Raw genomic sequence first — 17,741 nt, 5'->3', positions numbered from 1 at the left:
AGTTAGCCTTCTCCAGATCCCGTCAGTTAACAATGTTACCTGGCAGGGCTGCAGAAGGGTCTTCTCTGTAGTGGCTCCGGCTCTCTGCAACCAGCCAGCTCTAGAGATCCATACCCTCCCCACCCTACTGGCTTTCTGAAAAGCTGTTAAGACCTGGCTCTTCCGGCAGGCCTGAGACGTTGATCAAACATCAGTGAGTGCTATTGAAAGGTATGTATGGTTTTATTACGGTTTTCATTAAGTTCAATCAATCAATCAAGTTTTTTTATTGATTAAAATGTATAAATATATATGTTGCTGTTATTTGAAAGGAAAGTGAGAGAAAGGAAGATAAATTGCTGTCGGCTTCTTCTCTGATGCCTTTTCTAATGGATTTCATGATGGTCACTCATTCCAACACTTAGCCAAGCCCCAGGAAAAATAAATAGAATCCAGGAGAAAAAGAATGGAAGTGTGTACTGCATTTCTCAATCAGCAGTAATGGTAATTCTAATTCCTGTGCATTCTTTTTTTCCTCTGGAGCTAGTGCAGGAAAAGAACAAAATATCAAAGACCAGCACAGTTTCCAACACTTCTTATTTGTTAAGATTTAATGCTTTATTGATTTAAATTCATTGTTAAATTTCCCACCACCCAGAGTCATTGTTATGACAAGGGCAGCCATACAATTAAAAATACAATAAAGTTATCACCAAATAAAATTATTTTTCTATTGAAGAAAAATTGGAGTGATGGAGAGTTAGTGGTAGATGCATGCTTCTTGACATTCAATAGCACTGGATACATTTTAATCACAAGTTTAATTAATAAAATTACAAGAGATAGGTGGAAGACAAAAATTGAATTGGGTGGGTAAAAATAGGTTTGGGTCTGTGAGAGCACATCTAGAAAATTCCCCTTCTTGCTACTCCAATATTCCCTGCTTATGTTTTAATATATTAGGATGTAGCTCCTCGCCCAAAATCTCTATGGCAGGGTGGTCAAACTCAGTTTAAAACTCAATTAAACTCAGTACAGTTTGTCAGTAGCAATGGGATTTAGAACCCATCATTGGAGTATAATGGGATTGGGGAGGGGTTGGGGAGGGTATCTGGAACATTAAAATTGCACATCAAACCAGGTTAATTCATCTGTTTCTAAACAGTACTCAATGGGCTGGGGCTTCGTATTAAAAGGGGGGGCAGTAAGATTTTGGGGTGTTATTTGCACAATAGATGGCTGAATGCCCTGCTGCTTGAAGCTTGTATGTTCTTCTTCTCTTACTTCAGAGCTTCCAACATGGAAGATCTTCTCCTTATGTGTTTGCCATATGTCACATTCTGAGAGAAACAGAAAAGCAGTTATATCATCACCTCCAATAATAAATTCCATTTCAAATAACTTCTATTTTGAATTATTTATTTATTTTATTTATTTAGTTATTACATTTGTATGCCGCCCCTCTCCATAGACTCGGTGTAGTAAAACAGTATATAATAAATAAATCTAATATATTAAAAAGTATCTAAAAACCCATTATTTTAAAACCATTCAACACAAACATACCAGACATAAAACTATATGAGCCAGGGGGAAATGTCTCAATTCCCCCATGCCTGACAGCAGAGATGAGTTTTAAGAAGTTTGCGAAAGGCAAGGAGGGTGGGGGCAGTCCTAATCTCCAGGGGGAGCTGGTTCCAGAGGGTTGGGGCCGCCACAGAGAAGGCTCTTCCCCTTGGTCCCGTCAAATGACATTGTTTAATTTAGTCAATGGGACCTGGAGAATTATAGTTTTGGTGGGTGTTATCACATGTTTAGTCTTCCCAATCCTGTTGAAGTAAGAAATCCCAAATTCAAGCATTCTCATTTGATGGCTTTCCAGCATCAGCTATAGACTTCCTGTTGGGTAGAACATCTTCATCAAGAAAACTCTCTTCTATCAGAAATGTTTGCAATCATTGACAGTCTTCAGCCTTACCTAATGAATTGGCCTCCCCTTGGGAAGCTTCGCCTAAACAACGTTCCAGGCCTCTTTCTCTAATTTCGGAGATGTTAGCATCATATCCCCCATAATTGGGGAAGCCTAAAGACAAAAAAAACCCCTTGATTTTATTGTACAGGTAAATTCTCAGTATATGAGCATAATAGAGCCTGCCTGTTATGGTCGCAGTCAGGTGAAGCGTCTCACCTAATGGCTAATCATTAAATGAACACCTGGATTGTTAAGTGGAATGTGGGTGCCTCCAGGATGGGGGAGGCCTGTCCTGGCCCTCCCAAGGCTTCCCCCAATTCCGAGACACCATCATGCTCCATTCCCCTCACCTTGGGCCTTAACAGGCCTGTTCTCACTCCTACCAGATCTTCTGAGGCCTTAAAGGCCTGATTCCACCCCATCAGGCCGAACACCCTTCTTTCTCCTCAGTTACTGTAACTTGAAGAGCCCCGCAGTCTTCCAGAGCACTAGATTGACTTATTTGTTTGAGTGGCTGCGTGGTGCCATTTTGAAAGCAGCCACCATTTTGTCCTGCCTACAAAATGGCGTCCGCATTCAAGTCAGGCCGTGCGGCCCAGATGCAAACTGCTTCATTTTGCTGCCTTAACAAAGTCTGCTCATTGCAGCATTCAGAATATCTAAGGTAATAAAACGAGGCAGTTTGCTTGGCGGCTGCCATTTTGTCCCCACTCAGAAACAGGTGTAGACAAAATGGTGGCCACATTTAGGTCACTACTACGTGGCCCCGGGCACAAACAGCTTTGCTTTGCTGCCTTAACAAGGTCTGCCCAGTGCTGCAGGTGCTTTCTGTGCCATTCAGAAGCTTCTTCAAGCATTTTGTCTGGTAGCCGCCATTTTGTCCCTGTTGGCAAGCAGACAGGTCAAAAATGCCAGCCGCATCTGGATCATCATTGCATTGCACTGTGAAGCGGTATATTAGTTTAAGTGCTACAAGTGCTATTGCTATAATCAACATTAGTATGGAAAGTTGCAAGGAAAATTCTCCCATAATTCCCTCCAACTTCTTTTTCTTCCAAGTAGCCCATTATAGTATAGGATCCGGGTTCTCAAACTCCATAGGGCCTCCCTGCCTAGCACCTACTTGAAGGTCCCAGCCTACAACAGGATGAAAATGAAAACTTAAAATTAATCCTTGCATTTACGACCCTTGTATCTCTGCAAAGCAAAATAAGCTGAAGAAAGAATCATAAGTATCTCTGCTTAGGATATCTTTTGCTTTACAAATCTGTGAAGATCTTTATGAATCTGTGATTGTATGTAAAGTTACTTTTACCTCGCTGCTGTTAACTGCAGTTGTGAAAGGAAGACCCCCTGGGCACAATGAGAATTTACAATTACAGTACCTCTAAGCATCAAATCGGATACACCATCTGTGAAAGGTTCATGCTTTTTATTGTTTTCAGAAACATCGGATCTGCTGGCATAGCTGGTTGATGGCTGAAGATTGTTTGGGTGTTTAATTCCTGAGAATGGAAATGGCAAGAGGGAAGGAAGTTTGGTTTCTATATCTTCATTTTCCTTCTCTTTTCTTTCATGTATTTTGTGGTAACATTTTAAGTTTTTACACATGTCTAAATTTACGTTTCTAAAACTTTCTTCATCTGAATCCACAGTTTTAAAGTCTGATAATATTGTTTCAACTCCTGACAAAATATCATCCAATTCTTCCTCAGTGAATGTTTTAAATTCAACGTCTACAGCTTGTTCTTCTTTTTCTCGTTCTATTTCTGCGTCTTCTTCCCTAACCTTTTGTGCTTCCAGTTCTTTTTCCAGTTCAATTAAATCTTGGTCTGAAAGCTCTCCCTCAATGTAAGCTATCAAATTTTTCACGTCTTTGGCCTCCACCTTCAATTGAAGGGATTTTGTGAGTGTTAAAATTTTCTCATGTATTTTGTCCGAATTATGTTTATAGCTAAATCCTTTAAAATTATTTGCAAAAGCCTTGAAACATTTTAAGCATTTCAGAAATGCTTGCATGCTTTTCACACTAAAATCCGCCCATGCTGCTACAATGTTTTCGATACAATTCAGGATATTATAGCTGTTCCAAAACTTGGCCAATGTTATTTTGTCATCTTCTGTTGCGGCTAAGGCTTTGGCAAACACTGCATGCAAATAGTATGCACTGAATAGCAAGATAGCTCTCTGGCCCATTGGTTGCAGGATTGTGGTGACGATTCGGGGTAGATAAACAACTTTGACATTAGGGTAGATACTATCGAGATCCAGGACATATCGAGGTATTTTGTTCAGAAACAGGAGAATTTTAAAAGGAATCCCCTTTTGCCCACAATATTCCTTCACCTGAGGTCTGAAACAATTCATAAACCAATCCTCAAAGAGGATGGGTGTCATCCAGGCCTCACAAGCAAATCGGTAATAAACAGGCAGTGTGTCTTTGTCTCTTTTTTGAATCATACTGGCATGATCTGATTTGAGGATAAAAAATGGCTTCAGCTTGAATCCTGCAACATTTCCCCCCAATAACACGGTTACTCTCTCCTTAAATGCTTTACAACTGGGCATTTCTTGAGCCTCTTTGTGTATATACGTCTGCTCCAGAATTCTTTTCCAGTACAACCCAATTTCATCCACTCTGAATATCTGATCAGCAGAATAATTTCCCTCTGCTATGAAAGCATCAATTTTATCCAGAAAATGTGTGGCAATCCATGTTTCATCCTGTAAATCTTCATATGATGGAATCTGATAACAATATCTTTGCTGAAAATGCAGAAACCAATCTTGGCTGGCCCTAAATTTTTCGGTACATTCCTTCCCTGCTTGTTCCTTCAGCATTCTGAAAATGCTGTGTGCCTTAATCTGAATGAGGGGAAAGTTAACCGGAAGCCCCTTTTGTATCCGATCTTTGATCCAAAGTATCAACAGGGGTTCAATTTCAGAGCTTTGGCTTTTTATTATTTTTGTTATATTTCTGTTCATTCCCGCTGCTCGTTTCCATGCCTTTCTGATCCTTTCCTTGCTCTTCAAAATACGTTGAACGGTGGAAAAACACAGGTCTTCTTCTTTTGCTATTTCATGTATCCTCTTCCCGGCTTCATATGCTTTGATCATCTTCATCTTCAAATTGAGAGCAATGGATGTCCTATGATGCTTTCTCCTGGTTTCAGTTGGATTGGGGTTCTTTCTCTTTGAAGACATCTTGATATGGGATATAAATGCATGTAAACAAGTAGATAAGCAAGTGAAAATAAGAACAGGTGACATGCAATACTGACTATAATATGAATATGTTACTGAGAAAGAAATGTGCAAAACCAGAAAATTTAAAATTACTGTTGCATTTGCAAATGGCCATTAAGTGAAGTAGTTAATCAAGGAGGAATGGTTGCATCACATTCTGAGCCCTTTACTACAGAGGTTAATGTACTGAGCCATACACTCTTCATCTGCGAATGAAGGGGCCTGGTGTCCAGGCTTGTTGGAGAGGATGATGGCAGGCTTTCTCGTGAGTAAATGTCTAAAGTAGCTGGAGTGACTGTTACAGGTAGGCAATGGTGTGCGAGGCGCATGGGCTGATTTGATTCTCCTTTCAACCGCAAAAGAAGCGGCCTGGGTCACTCCTTTTGGTCACGAAGGCAATGGCCTGCAGCCAAGTGAGGTGCATGGGTCGTTCCTTTAAGCCGCAAAAGAAGCGGCCAGTTGGCGAGGTGAGATGCATGGGGCAAGTTTCCCCCCCTCCGCCCTTCCCCCCCCTTGCCTCACTCATGTTGTCCGCACTGCGATGTGAGAAAATGGCGGGGACTGGCTATACATGGATAGAATAAAAATAGACTGTCTTAACTAGAGTCAAAATTTGGGGGTAGGTCTTAATTTTAACACATGTGCACAAAACAGTGTCGGGCCTTCATGTTTGAGTGGGTGTTGTTTTAGGAGAACATTTTAATGGCTGTTTTCAACCCCCTCATACTGCCTCCCAACCCACTTCCCCCACTTTTCAGTTTTTGTGGGATGGATTACCTTCTGGGGGTCCTCAGCATCCTGGGAGCTGAGGGGTAGGAGCAGCAGGCTCTGCAGATTGATTTCTCCCTGAGTCTTCATCTTCATGGAGGAATCCAGCTGTTCTCTGCCCATCCAGGTTTTCCCACCGATGTTTGGATCCCCTTGGAGCACAGATTCCTTTCTGGCTTCCCCAGAACTTTCCTGCTGTGGATCCGTTTTGTCTCTTCCCAAGGAGGCCTGGGAATCTGTGCCATTTCCCCCCAAGGGAGGTGGTGGTATGGGAAGCCAGGCTACAGGTTCCACAAATTCTTGCCATTGAGAGTCCCAGCTTTGGTGCATTAATTCAGAATTAAGAATGGATGTTCTGTCCCAGGTCAAGTCCTCAAGAGCCCTCATTTGGTTGATGAAAGGGTCTCCACTCCCACTCTCAGTGCCCTCTTCTTTATCTTCTTCTTCTCTGGGTCCCTCAAGCCACTGTTCCTCCATAGTTGTCACTCTCTGCAGTTCCAGGAGTGAAAAGAAAAGGAAGAAAGTATTAATTAGGGCCAAATGGTGTGAAAGGAATAAAAAGATCTTCTCCCATGTCTCTGATATTCAGCATTTCTCCAAAGTTTATAAAATAGTCTCACTGGAATTAAAGACAATTCTCGGCTGTGGGATTTTTAGTAATAGCTGTCATACAAGTTGAATAAATAAAATAAAGGTGTAAGTAAAGAAATTGGAGCTTGAATTCCATCAAAGTTATGCGAGTTGCTGCTCCAAGCCTTCCAAATCCCGGTTAAGTGTCCTTCAGCCTTTCTATTCCCTCAGTATCTTCAGGAGCTCCCAGGCCTGGGGCCTGTAACTTTGGGGAATTTACACAGAGATACTACTTGAGATATGACCATAATGGAGCCGGCTCATGATGGTTGCATGCCATTGTTCAGGTGAAGCGCCTCCCTCATTAATGACATCATCCATTCCTGCTCTCCCCAATAAACCCTTAAATGAAAATGAGCCCCCCCCTTACTCTGGCCCTCCGAAGGTCTCCCCTCGGAGATGCCCCATGCTCTGCTTCCCATCCATGGTGCCCCCACAGGCCTTAAACCTGATTCCCATCCCACCTTCCCAAGCACCAGATGGGTGCTCCTACTTACCACTGGTACTGGTGCAATGCACAGAAGCATAGAAACATAGAAGATTGATGGCAGAAAAAGACTTCCTGGTCCATCTAGTCTGCCCTTATACTATTTCCTGTATTTTATCTTAGGATGGATATATGTTTATCCCAGGCAGGTTTAAATTCAGTTACTGTGGATTTACCAACCACGTCTACTGGAAGTTTGTTCTAAGCATCTACTACTCTTTCAGTCAAATAATATTTTCTCACGTTGCTTCTGATTTCCCCTCCAACTAACCTCAGATTGTGCCCCCTTGTTCTTGGGTTCACTTTCCTATTAAAAACACTTCTCTCCTGAGCCCTATTTAACCCTTTGACATATTTAAATATTTTGGTCATGTCCTCCCTTTCCCTTCTGTCCTCTAGAGTCCAGACTATACAGATTGAGTTCATTAAGTCTTTCCTGATATGTTTTATGTAGCCTGTCTTTGGACCTGTTCAATTTTATCAATATCTTTTTGTAGGTGAGGTTTCCAGAACTGAACACATTGTTCCAAATGTGGTCTCACCAGCGCTCTATACAGCAGGATCACAATCTCCCTCTTCCTGCTTGTTATATGTCTAGCTATGCAACCAAGCATTCTACTTGCTTTCCCTACCGACTGCACTGTTCACCCATTTTGAGACTGTCAGAAATCACTACCCCTAAACCTTTCTCCTCTGAAGTTTTTGCTAATACGGAACTGCCAATACAATACCCAAATTGAGGATTCTTTTTCCCCAAGTGCATTATTTTACATTTGGAAACATTAAACTGCAGTTTCCATTGCTTTGACCACTTATCTAGTAAAGCTAAATCATTTGCCATATTTCAGACGCCTCCAGGAATATCAACCTTATTGCACACTTTAGCGTCATCGGCAAATAGGCAGAAGCAGAAGCAAAAATCTCACACATTGCGCAGAAGCAAAAAATTGCTAAAATCTCATACGTGTGCATTTCCTCATGAGATTTTACTTCCTATGCATACGCAGAAGCAAAATCTCACTGGGGCGCACACACCAAAGACACAGAGCTGCGCATGTAGCTCCATTTTCAACACTGCTGTGCAGTGTGGCCCGTACTGGGTAGCAACCTGATACTGCCAAGCACCCACCTGTTCTGCCCCAGCTAAAAAATGTAGCAAAACACATTTTTTTTCACAATGAGTTTAATCAATAACCAACTTGCATGTTGTTCTGTCCAAAGAAATTTGCATATTGGCCTCTGATTGGATAACAGCAGCCATTTGAATTCTGGCCACTGATTGGATAACAGCGGCTGCTGCCAGTTTAAAATGGCTGTCAAAGCTACACCTACCCTGTTGAACTGTATATATAGAGTGCCGTTATTTTAGGGTGTTTCTTTTGCTACCCAACCTGTTAGCAAGGGGCGAGTACAAGTGCACTAGAGTGCCTTCCGTCCCCTGTCCTATTGTTCTCCTATATCTCCTATTTCTTCTATTCCTATATCTCTTCTTCTATTCTTTCATCGATATGTTCTATTACTATATCTTCTTTTCTATTCTTTCTTAGATATATTTTGCTATGAGTATCTCCTCTATAACCTTCATCATGTATTTTACTATGTGTATATAGATATATACCCACTAAAACCCTCATTGTGTATTGGACAAAAAAAAAAGTGTTGCTGTTCAGTTAATTGTTAATAAAACCAATTTAACCGCAACGTGTCCAGCCTTGTATACCCGATCTAACACATGTCTTAGTAGAGGTCACACACCCACACACATGAACCTAAAGGCAGTTTTGTTCTTGCAAAAGCTCAACTGTTAATTCATTGTCATTAACAGTTGGCAGACAGTCTTACATAACAGAATAGTAATTCATCCTTGGCACAATGCCTAGAAGTAATTCTTGATAACCAAAACGAACAGAATAACAGAGCAGAGGTTTTTTCCTAGACTGGAAGCCACTTGATGACCCCCTGGATTTTCAAACATTATTTCCTGCAGCTTTTTAGCTGCCTCTGGTGTCCTTAAGCCAATTAGCCCCAAGACCTCCTCTGGAGTAACCACTCCTGCCTCTTGCCAGCTGTGCATGCTCTTTCCTTAAGAAGAGAAGCCTCTTCTTCCTCATCACTTCTATGCGCTGCTGGAGGTTTATTTATTTATTTATTTATTTATTTATTTATTTATTTGATTTGTATGCCACCCCTCTCCGTGGACTCGGGGCGGCTAACAACAGTGACAAAAAACAGAATGTAAAAATCCAATACCACAACAGCTAAAAACCCTTGTTATAAAACCAATCATACATACAAACACACCATGCATAAATTGTAGAAGCCTAGGGGGAAAGATTATCTTAATTCCCCCATGCCTGACGGCAGAGGTGGGTTTTGAGGAGCTTACGAAAGGCAAGGAGGGTGGGGGCTATTCTAATCTCTGGGGGGAGTTGGTTCCAGAGGGTCGGGGCCGCCACAGAGAAGGCTCTTCCCCTGGGCCCCGCCAACCGACATTGTTTAGTTGACGAGACCCGGAGAAGGCCCACTCTGTGGGACCTAACTGGTCGCTGGGATTCGTGTGGCAGAAGGCGGTCCCGAAGATAATCTGGCCCGGTGCCATGAAGGGCTGAACCTCTGCCTCTGGCACTGACTCCTCACCAGCTTCCTCACTGTCCAACTCATTTTCCAGCTGCACAGGCCACTGGCGCATTACCAAGTCAGTTCTCCTCTTGAACGGGATCTGCTATCAGCAGCACGGACTGCTGGTGGGCCACAACACCACCCCCTCACTACCTTTTGAAGAGCTCTGAGAGCTTGGCCGCATGGTCCGATTGCAGAAACAGACGCCATTTTGTCCCGAGCACAAAATGGCGGATGCATTCAATTCACTGTCATGCAGCCTTTGTGTTCTGTCGGGCTCTCTGGTAGAATCCTCCCAAAAATTCACAGGTACAAATTTCAGACATACGTTTGAAAATTCAAAACAATGTTCTTTATAATGAAAATTCACTTAAACTTATCTCTTTTTTGGTATAGCAAAGAGCACTGGTCTCCAAACAAACTGGTAATTTGTACAAGTCCCTTATCAGTTCTGTGGTACTTAACTTGCAGCTGTGAGGCAATTCATAGTCCTTCTTCTTTCACAAAATGAAACACACTTTGCTCTGGTTTAGTTTCCAAGCGGGGAAAAATCAGCACACAAAAAGTCAGTCAGTAAAGCAGTCACGAAACACAACGATCACCTAATCCACCACAATGGCCAAACCCACAGGCTGCTATTTATAGCAGCCTCACTAATTACCACAGCCCCACCCAACCACAGGTGGCCTCATTTTCTTTGATAATAATCTCTCAGTTGTTGTTTCCTATGCATCGCTCTCCGCATGCGTGGCTGTATCATTAACTCTTGTTCTGAATCCAAGGAGGAGCTAGATAATTGATCTCCTTCTGAGCTGTCTGCCACACTCTCCTCCTCCCTGTCACTCATGTCTTCTTGGTCAGAGGAGCCTTCATCAGCAGATTGCACCGGGGGCAAAACAGGCCTGCAGCATGTGGATGTCTCCCCCACATCCACAGTCCTTGGGGCAGGGGCTGGGCCAGAGCTAACCACAACACTTTGGAACAAGCTGCTTTCTTTAACTGCCTTAACACGGTCTGCCCAGTGGTGCAGAAACTGCAGAAGCTTTCTGCAACATTCAGAAACATCTGCAACGCTGTGCAGGCCTTGCCAAGGCAGCCAGACAAAAAGCAGGGTGGTATGGAGAGAGAGAGGAGGGGGCACTGCAGAGTCCTTGCAGTCGGTCATAAGGGGGAAGGACTGCAGGTCAGGAGCATTGCAGCTTCATAACCTTAAAACATGGTTGTATATCCCTGTTCCTGTGAATGACTACTTCTTGTCGATGACTACTTCCTGTCAACAACTACTTCAGCTTCAACCACAACAGCAAATGAGCACACAACAGATACAAACCTAAAGTAAATTGCTTTAAACTCTGCTACAGGAAATACAACTTTAGTAACCGAGTAGTTGATGCATGGAACTCACCACCTGACTCTGACTCGCCTAACTCCCAAAACTTCACCCTTAGACTATCCACTGTTGACCTCTCCCGATTCCTAAGAGGTCAGTAAGGGGTGTGCATAAGTGCACCAGCGTGCCTTCTGTCTCCTCTCCTAATGTTTCTATCTTACTAGTAACATGTATATAAACTTTGTTATATCTTTGCACACCACCAATACGTACTTGACAAAACAAACAAACAAACAAACAAACAATCTGTTCCATATCTGTCCTAACTTTAGACAATTAGTGACCTGTCATGTCATATCTCAAGGAGTATTTGTACAAGATCCTGTGAACCTGGAATAGGCTTCCTTGGTCTACGGGGAAAACTGGCTTCTCATAAGGGCATAAAACTCTTCTTCTTTGCTGAATAATTTAATTTTCGTAAGCTACTTAAAACCCACCTCTGCCGCCAGGCATGGGGGAACTGAGATACTCGTTCCCCCTAGGCCTTTACAATTTTATGCATGGTATGTCTGTATGTATGTTTGGTTTTTATATTAATGGGTTTTTAATCGTTTTTAGTGTTGGATTATTATTGTACACTGTCTTATTATTGCTGTTAGTCGCCCCGAGTCATCGGAGAGGGGCGGCATACAAATCCAATAAACAAACAAACAAATAAATAAATAATTTGAATTTTATAGAGATACTGTACAGGTAATCCTCGCTTAGCAACCACCATTTGGACGAGGAACTCAGTTGTTAAGTATCACAGTCACTAAGTAGCAATTTACAACTGTTAGGAAATTACAACTGTTACGAAATTACTTCCCCTTCAATTTTCAAGGGAGGGTGCATGGTTGCTAAGCAGAATGCCGCATGACCGCAACGTATGATTCAACTGCCAGCAGCTCCATTAACTTTGCTTGCCACAGCTGGAAAGAGGACAAGTCGTGATCACATGACTGTGGCTGTAAATTGGAGAATTGGTCAGAAAAATGTGTCCCACCGCCACCACCACCATGATCCTAACTTGAAATGGTCACTGCACGAGGCATTAAGGGCCAGAATTCATACTGGACTTTAGGAAGGCCCTGTAGAACTGGCTTCGGCACCTGCAGGGGTGAATTGCTCCCGGTTCACTCCTGCCTATCGGTCGTCAGAGAGCCGGTCGCAAAGGGAGTGCTAGGCTCCGCCCACCTGCCGCCATTTGAGGTTTTTAACCCTCTGCACATGCGCAAATTCAATTCAATTCAATTTATTAGATTTGTATGCTGCCCCTCTCCGAAGACTCGGGGCGGTTCACAACAATAATAAAAACAATATTCCAGCGAAAACAAATCTAATATTAAAAAGCACATAAAATCCTATCATGTTTAAAAAAGCAAACACCATATACATACCCAAACATAAATATAAAAAAAGCCTGGGGGAAAGATTTCTCAACTCCCCCATGCCTGGCGGTATAGATGGGTCTTGAGTAATTTACGAAAGGCAAGGAGTGTGGGGGCAGTTCTAATCTCTGGGGGAGTTGACTCTAGAGGGCCGGGGCTGCCACAGAGAAGGCTCTTCCCCTGGGGCCCGCCAAACAACATTGTTTGGTCGACAGGACCTGGAGAAGGCCAACTCTGTGGGACCTTATCGGTTGCTGGGATTCGTGCGGTAGCAGGCAGTTCCGGAGGTACTCTGGTCCAATGTCATGCAAGGCTTTAAAGGTCATAACCAACACTTTGAATTGTGACCGGAAACTGATCGGCAGCCAATGCAGGCCACGGAGTGTTGCAGAAACGTGGGCGAATCTAGGAAGCCCCACGATGGCTCTTGCGGCCGTGTTCTGCACAATCTGAAGTTTCCGAACACTTTTCAGAGGTAGCCCCATGTAGAGAACGTTGCAGTAATCGAACCTCGAGGTGATCAGGGCATGAGCGACTGTGAGCAGTGACTCCCTGTCCAAATAGGGCTGCAACTGGTGCACCAGGCGGACCTGGGCGAAAGCCCTCCTCGCAAAGCATTCTGTACATGCAAAGAGGTACATTAAAAGAAACCAAATGGCGGCATCTAGGTGGGTGGGTGGAGCCTCACACTCCCTTCGCGACCGGCTCTCTGACGAACTGATAGGCACAATCAAAACAGGAACATTTCACCCCTGGCACCTTGCCTGGGACCCTGGAATTGGTGGGAAGGTCTTAAAGGGCCCATATTGAGAATTCTGCTGCTTTTGATTCTAATTTTATTTCATTATTTTTTAAACAACTATTTTTAATTGTTGAGAGCTGCCCAGAAGTGCTTAGATGAGTTGGGGGGGCATTACAAGCCACATATATAACACGATTGAGGGTTGGGACAAAGGTTTTAAATCATTTAAAAACTTACTCTTTCAGAATTATCATGAGACAGTTGATAAGTGGTGTCTACCTTTATATAGAGTAGAGTAGGAGTAGAGTAGAGTAACAGAATTGTAAAGGATCTTGTAGGTCATCTAGTCCAACCCCCTGCTCAAGCATCAGCTGCTGGAAAACTCTACCCAACACTGCCACCCGCCAAAATCAAATAGTATGTCCAACATATCTATTAAATTAATTAAATGCAGAGAAAACTAAAATCCTACACGTAGGTAAGAAAAATCTAAGACATACATACAAACTGATGAAATCACACTTGACAGCTGTGACTGCGAGAGGGATCTTAGAGTCTTGGTGGACAACCAACTAAATATGAGCCAGCAATGTGCAGCAGCAGCCAAAAAAGCCAATACAAGCCCAAATTGCCTAAACAGAAGTATACATTCTAGAACTAGGGAGGTACTAATACCACTCTATAAAGCCTTAGTTAGACCACACCTAGAGTACTGCGTTCAGTTTTGATCACCACACTACAAAAAAGACACTGAAAGAGAACAACCAGAATGATAAGGGGACTGGGAACTAAAACATACAAAGAGAGGTTGCAGGAATTGGGCATGGCTAGCCTAGCAAAGAGAAGGACCAAGGGAGACTTGATAGCAGTGTTCCAATACCTGATGGGCTACCACAGAGAGGGGAGGGTCAGGCTGTTTTCCAAAGCACCAGAAGGCCAAACTAGGAATAATGGGTGGAAGCTGAACAAAGAGAGGAGGAACTTTCTGATGGTGAGAGTGATCAACCAGTACAACTCTTGAGACTTTCAAGGGGTGATTGGACTGCCATTTGTCTGGGGTGGTGTAGGATCTCCTGCTAGAGGAGAGGGAGGGGAGCATTGGACTAGATGACCTACAAGGTCCCTTCCAACTCAAACAACTAAGTAACTAACTAAGTAACTAAGTAACTAAGTAACTAACTAAGTAACTAAGTAAGTAAGTAAGTAAGTAACTAACTAACTAACTAACTAACTAACTAACTAACTAACTAACTAACTAACTAACTAACTAACTATTTATTTCCAATCCCTTAGGACTCAGGGTGGCTTACAACAACATAAAACAATACAATAGTAAGAGGTCAATATTAAAATTAAACACTCTAAAATTATAATCAATAAAATCTCATAACTAACTAACTCTAACAAAGTGTTACAAAGCTCCTTCCATCGCCGCTGTCTGCCACCCAACCAACAGGGCCCTGTCATCACACTCTGGTATTTTCTCACCACAGTTACTGGCACAAGCTACTCCCAAAACAAGGTGGGTGAAAATGGGGCCAAGTGGCACTGAGCAGCTTTTCTCAGCCTGATTCAACAGCCTCAACCGGATTCTGAGTCCTACAGGATTGGGCGGCATATAAGTAAATTAAATTAATTAATAAATAATAATATTAATAACAGACTTGGAAGGGACCTTGGAGGTCTTCTAGTCCAACCCCTGCTAAGGCAGAAAACCCTACACTATATCAGACAAATGGTTGTCCAACATCTTCTTAAAAACTTCCAGTGTTGGAGCATTCACAACTTCTGGAGGCAAGGTGTTCCACTGGTTGATTGTTCTAACTGTCAGAAAATTCCTCCTTAGTTCTAAGTTCCTTCTCTCCTTGTTTAGTTTCCACCCATTGCTTCTTGTTCTACCCTCAGGTGCTTTGGAGAATAGGTTGACTCCCTCTTCTTTGTGGCAACCCGAGATATTGCAACACTGCTATCATGTCTCCCCTGGTCCTTCTTTTCGTTAAACTAACCACGCCCAGTTCCTGCAAATGCTCTTCATATGTTTTAGCCTCCAGTCTCCTAATCATCTCTGTTGCTCTTCTCTGCACTTTTTCTGGAGTCTCCACATCCTTTTTGCATTGTGGGAACCAAAACTGAATGCAGTATTCCAAGTGTGGCCTTACCAATGCATTATAAAATGATATTAGCATTTCATGTGATCTTGATTCTATCCCCTTGTTAATACAGACTAGAACTGTGTTGGCTTTTTTGGCAGCAGCTGTACAATTAAATTAAATTAAAATTAATTTAAATTAAATTCCCCAGTAATCAGGAAGCCAGGCTAAAAGTCAGAAATCACAGATGTGGGGCAAATGGAAAGGGTCCCCCCCCCTTTTCCCACCCCAAACAACAACACCAAAAAGCAAATTATTATTTTTCCTCGCACGGCCCCTATGAAGCAAAGGGTTCAGCTTATGGGCAGCCCTGCTCGAGGGGGAGGCGAGTATAAAGGGAAGAAGGGATCCGCGGAGCTGATTCAGCGACCCTCCGACCAGAAGGGGAACCGACTTTCTTCCCGCGTTTTCTTACCACGCTACTTGCTGCAAGAAAAGCTGTCGCCTTCGCCCCCTCTTCCCCCCTCCCGCCCGCCCTGTTCCTGGCTCCGACCGACCTCCCTTTAATGTGGGACAGCAGCCTGGGGGCTCTTCCGCCCCCAACGCCGGTCCGGATTGGAGGAGGGGAGAAGGCAAGGACGGCTCTTGGGAGGCGAAGCTCAGGCTGCTTTTGCACAGGTTAAGCGTTTGTTGAGGGTTTTTTTTTCTGGGAGCGTGTTTGGGAAGAAAGCCATGGCTTGTTGCTATTTTCCTGCAGATATTCAGAGCTGCCTGCTTGCCCAAGGTCCATCAAGGCCAATACTGGCTACTTAGAACCAACATTTCAAAAAAAAAAAACCCTGTCAAACGCACTTTTTAGTTTGCTTGCTGGCTTATAATGCGTGTACTGCTTGGGTCCAGTCACCTTGATTCGGCCACAAATGATTGAGAGTATTCATGGTTTTTTTAAAGGGGTTATTAAAGTATTTTTATAATTACTTGTATTTGCTGTTGTTGTTATTATTGTTGGTGGTACATTTACATTGCCTTTTAACTGTTATTTTGTAAGCTGCCCAGAGATGCCGCCTGTCTTCACACAGGCCACTTGGTTTTTTTGCCTGCCTCCCTTCTAGAATGAGGCTCCAGCCCACCCGCCCATCCACGTACTCTCTGGATTGGAGGGAGGAAGTGTCTGGCATGTCTTAGGAAGCAGAACTCAGGCTGCATTTAACAGATGGAAGGGACCTTGAAGGTCATCTAGTCCAGTGATTTACAACCTTTCTTGAGCCGCGGCACATTTTTTACATTTACGAAACCCTGGGGCACATTGAGCGGAGGGGGGGGGCTAAAAAAAGTTTGGACAAAAAAATTATCTCTCTCTCTCTTCCTCCCCTTCACTCTATTTCTTTCTCCCTCCCTCTTTCTCTCCCTTCCTCTTTCTCTCTCTCTCTCTCCATCCCTCTTTCTTTCTCTTCCTTCCTTCCTCTCTTTTTTCCTCTCTTTCTCTCTCCCTCCCTACCTCCCTCTATGTCTTTCTCTCTCTCTCCTTCCCTCCCTCTTTCTCTCACTCTCTTGCTTTCTTTCTTTCTCTCTATCTCTTTATCTCTCTTTTGTTTTCTCTCTCTCTCTTGCTTTCTTTCTCTCTCTTGTTCTCTTTCTCTCTCTCTCTTTTTAGCTCTCTTTCTTTTTCTCTCTCTCACTCTTGCCTTCTTTCTCTCTCTCTCTTGCTTTCTTTCTCTCTCTTGTTCTCTTTCTCTCTCTCTCTTTTTAGCTCTCTTTCTTTTTCTCTCTCTCACTCTTGCCTTCTTTCTCTCTCTCTCTTGCTTTCTTTCTCTCTCTTGTTCTCTTTCTCTCTCTCTCTTTTTAGCTCTCTTTCTTTTTCTCTCTCTCACTCTTGCCTTTCTCTCTCTCTCTTGCTTTCTTTCTCTCTCTTGTTCTCTTTCTCTCTCTCTTTTTAGCTCTCTTTCTTTTTCTCTCTCTCACTCTTGCCTTCTTTCTCTCTCTCTCTTGCTTTCTTTCTCTCTCTTGTTCTCTTTCTCTCTCTCTCTTTTTAGCTCTCTTTCTTTTTCTCTCTCTCACTCTTGCCTTCTTTCTCTCTCTCTCTTGCTTTCTTTCTCTCTGAGCTTCGCGGCACACCTAACCATGTCTCGCGGCACACTAGTGTGCCACGGCACACTGGTTGAAAAACACTGATCTAGTCCATCCCCCTGCCCAAGCAGGACACCCTACTCTCAACCTGCTGATTGTGAGGCAACAGCTAGGCCACTGCAAATGAACCATTTGCACAAGTTAAGCGGAGAAGTCAGACTATTGCATTATATTCTGTTTTTATATTGTTGTAAACCGCCCTGAGTCCCAAGGGATTGAGCAGCATGAAAGCCAATGAATGAGTGAATGAATGAATGAATTAGCAAACAAACAATTTCTGGAAAAGCACCGATAGCTGGTTCAGAAATCCGTTACAGTTAG

At 43.2% G+C, this 17,741-nt stretch overlaps 1 protein-coding gene across 1 annotated transcript; it reads right to left on the bottom strand.

The window, feature by feature from the left end:
* Positions 1-578: 578 nt before the first annotated feature.
* Positions 579-15,825, bottom strand: LOC139163013 (tigger transposable element-derived protein 1-like). The gene is made up of 5 exons (XM_070743913.1): positions 15,769-15,825; positions 5,975-6,454; positions 3,337-5,155; positions 1,958-2,062; positions 579-1,319 (listed from the first exon to the last, which is right to left on the bottom strand). The coding sequence occupies exons 2-5, from the start codon at positions 6,440-6,442 to the stop codon at positions 1,099-1,101; spliced, it is 2,613 nt and encodes an 870-aa protein (XP_070600014.1). The 5' UTR covers positions 6,443-6,454; positions 15,769-15,825; the 3' UTR covers positions 579-1,098.
* Between the last annotated feature and the right edge of the window lie 1,916 nt (positions 15,826-17,741).

The sequence above is a fragment of the Erythrolamprus reginae genome, chromosome 2 (assembly GCF_031021105.1).
Source record: "Erythrolamprus reginae isolate rEryReg1 chromosome 2, rEryReg1.hap1, whole genome shotgun sequence".
Taxonomy (NCBI): Eukaryota; Metazoa; Chordata; class Lepidosauria; order Squamata; family Dipsadidae; genus Erythrolamprus; species Erythrolamprus reginae.
The sequence above is the reverse complement of the archived record's forward strand: the minus strand, read 5'-3'. Positions and strand labels throughout refer to the sequence as shown.

Excerpts from the sequence above, each read along its gene's own strand:
- LOC139163013 (XM_070743913.1), bottom strand. The coding sequence starts at position 6,442 with ATGGAGGAACAGTGGCTTGAGGGACCCAGAGAAGAAGAAGATAAAGAA. Across the intron at positions 5,156-5,974 it reads ATGCTGAGGACCCCCAGAAG|ATGTCTTCAAAGAGAAAGAA; the intron begins GTAATCCATCCC and ends TCCCATATCAAG. Across the intron at positions 1,320-1,957 it reads AGGGGAGGCCAATTCATTAG|AATGTGACATATGGCAAACA; the intron begins GTAAGGCTGAAG and ends TGTTTCTCTCAG.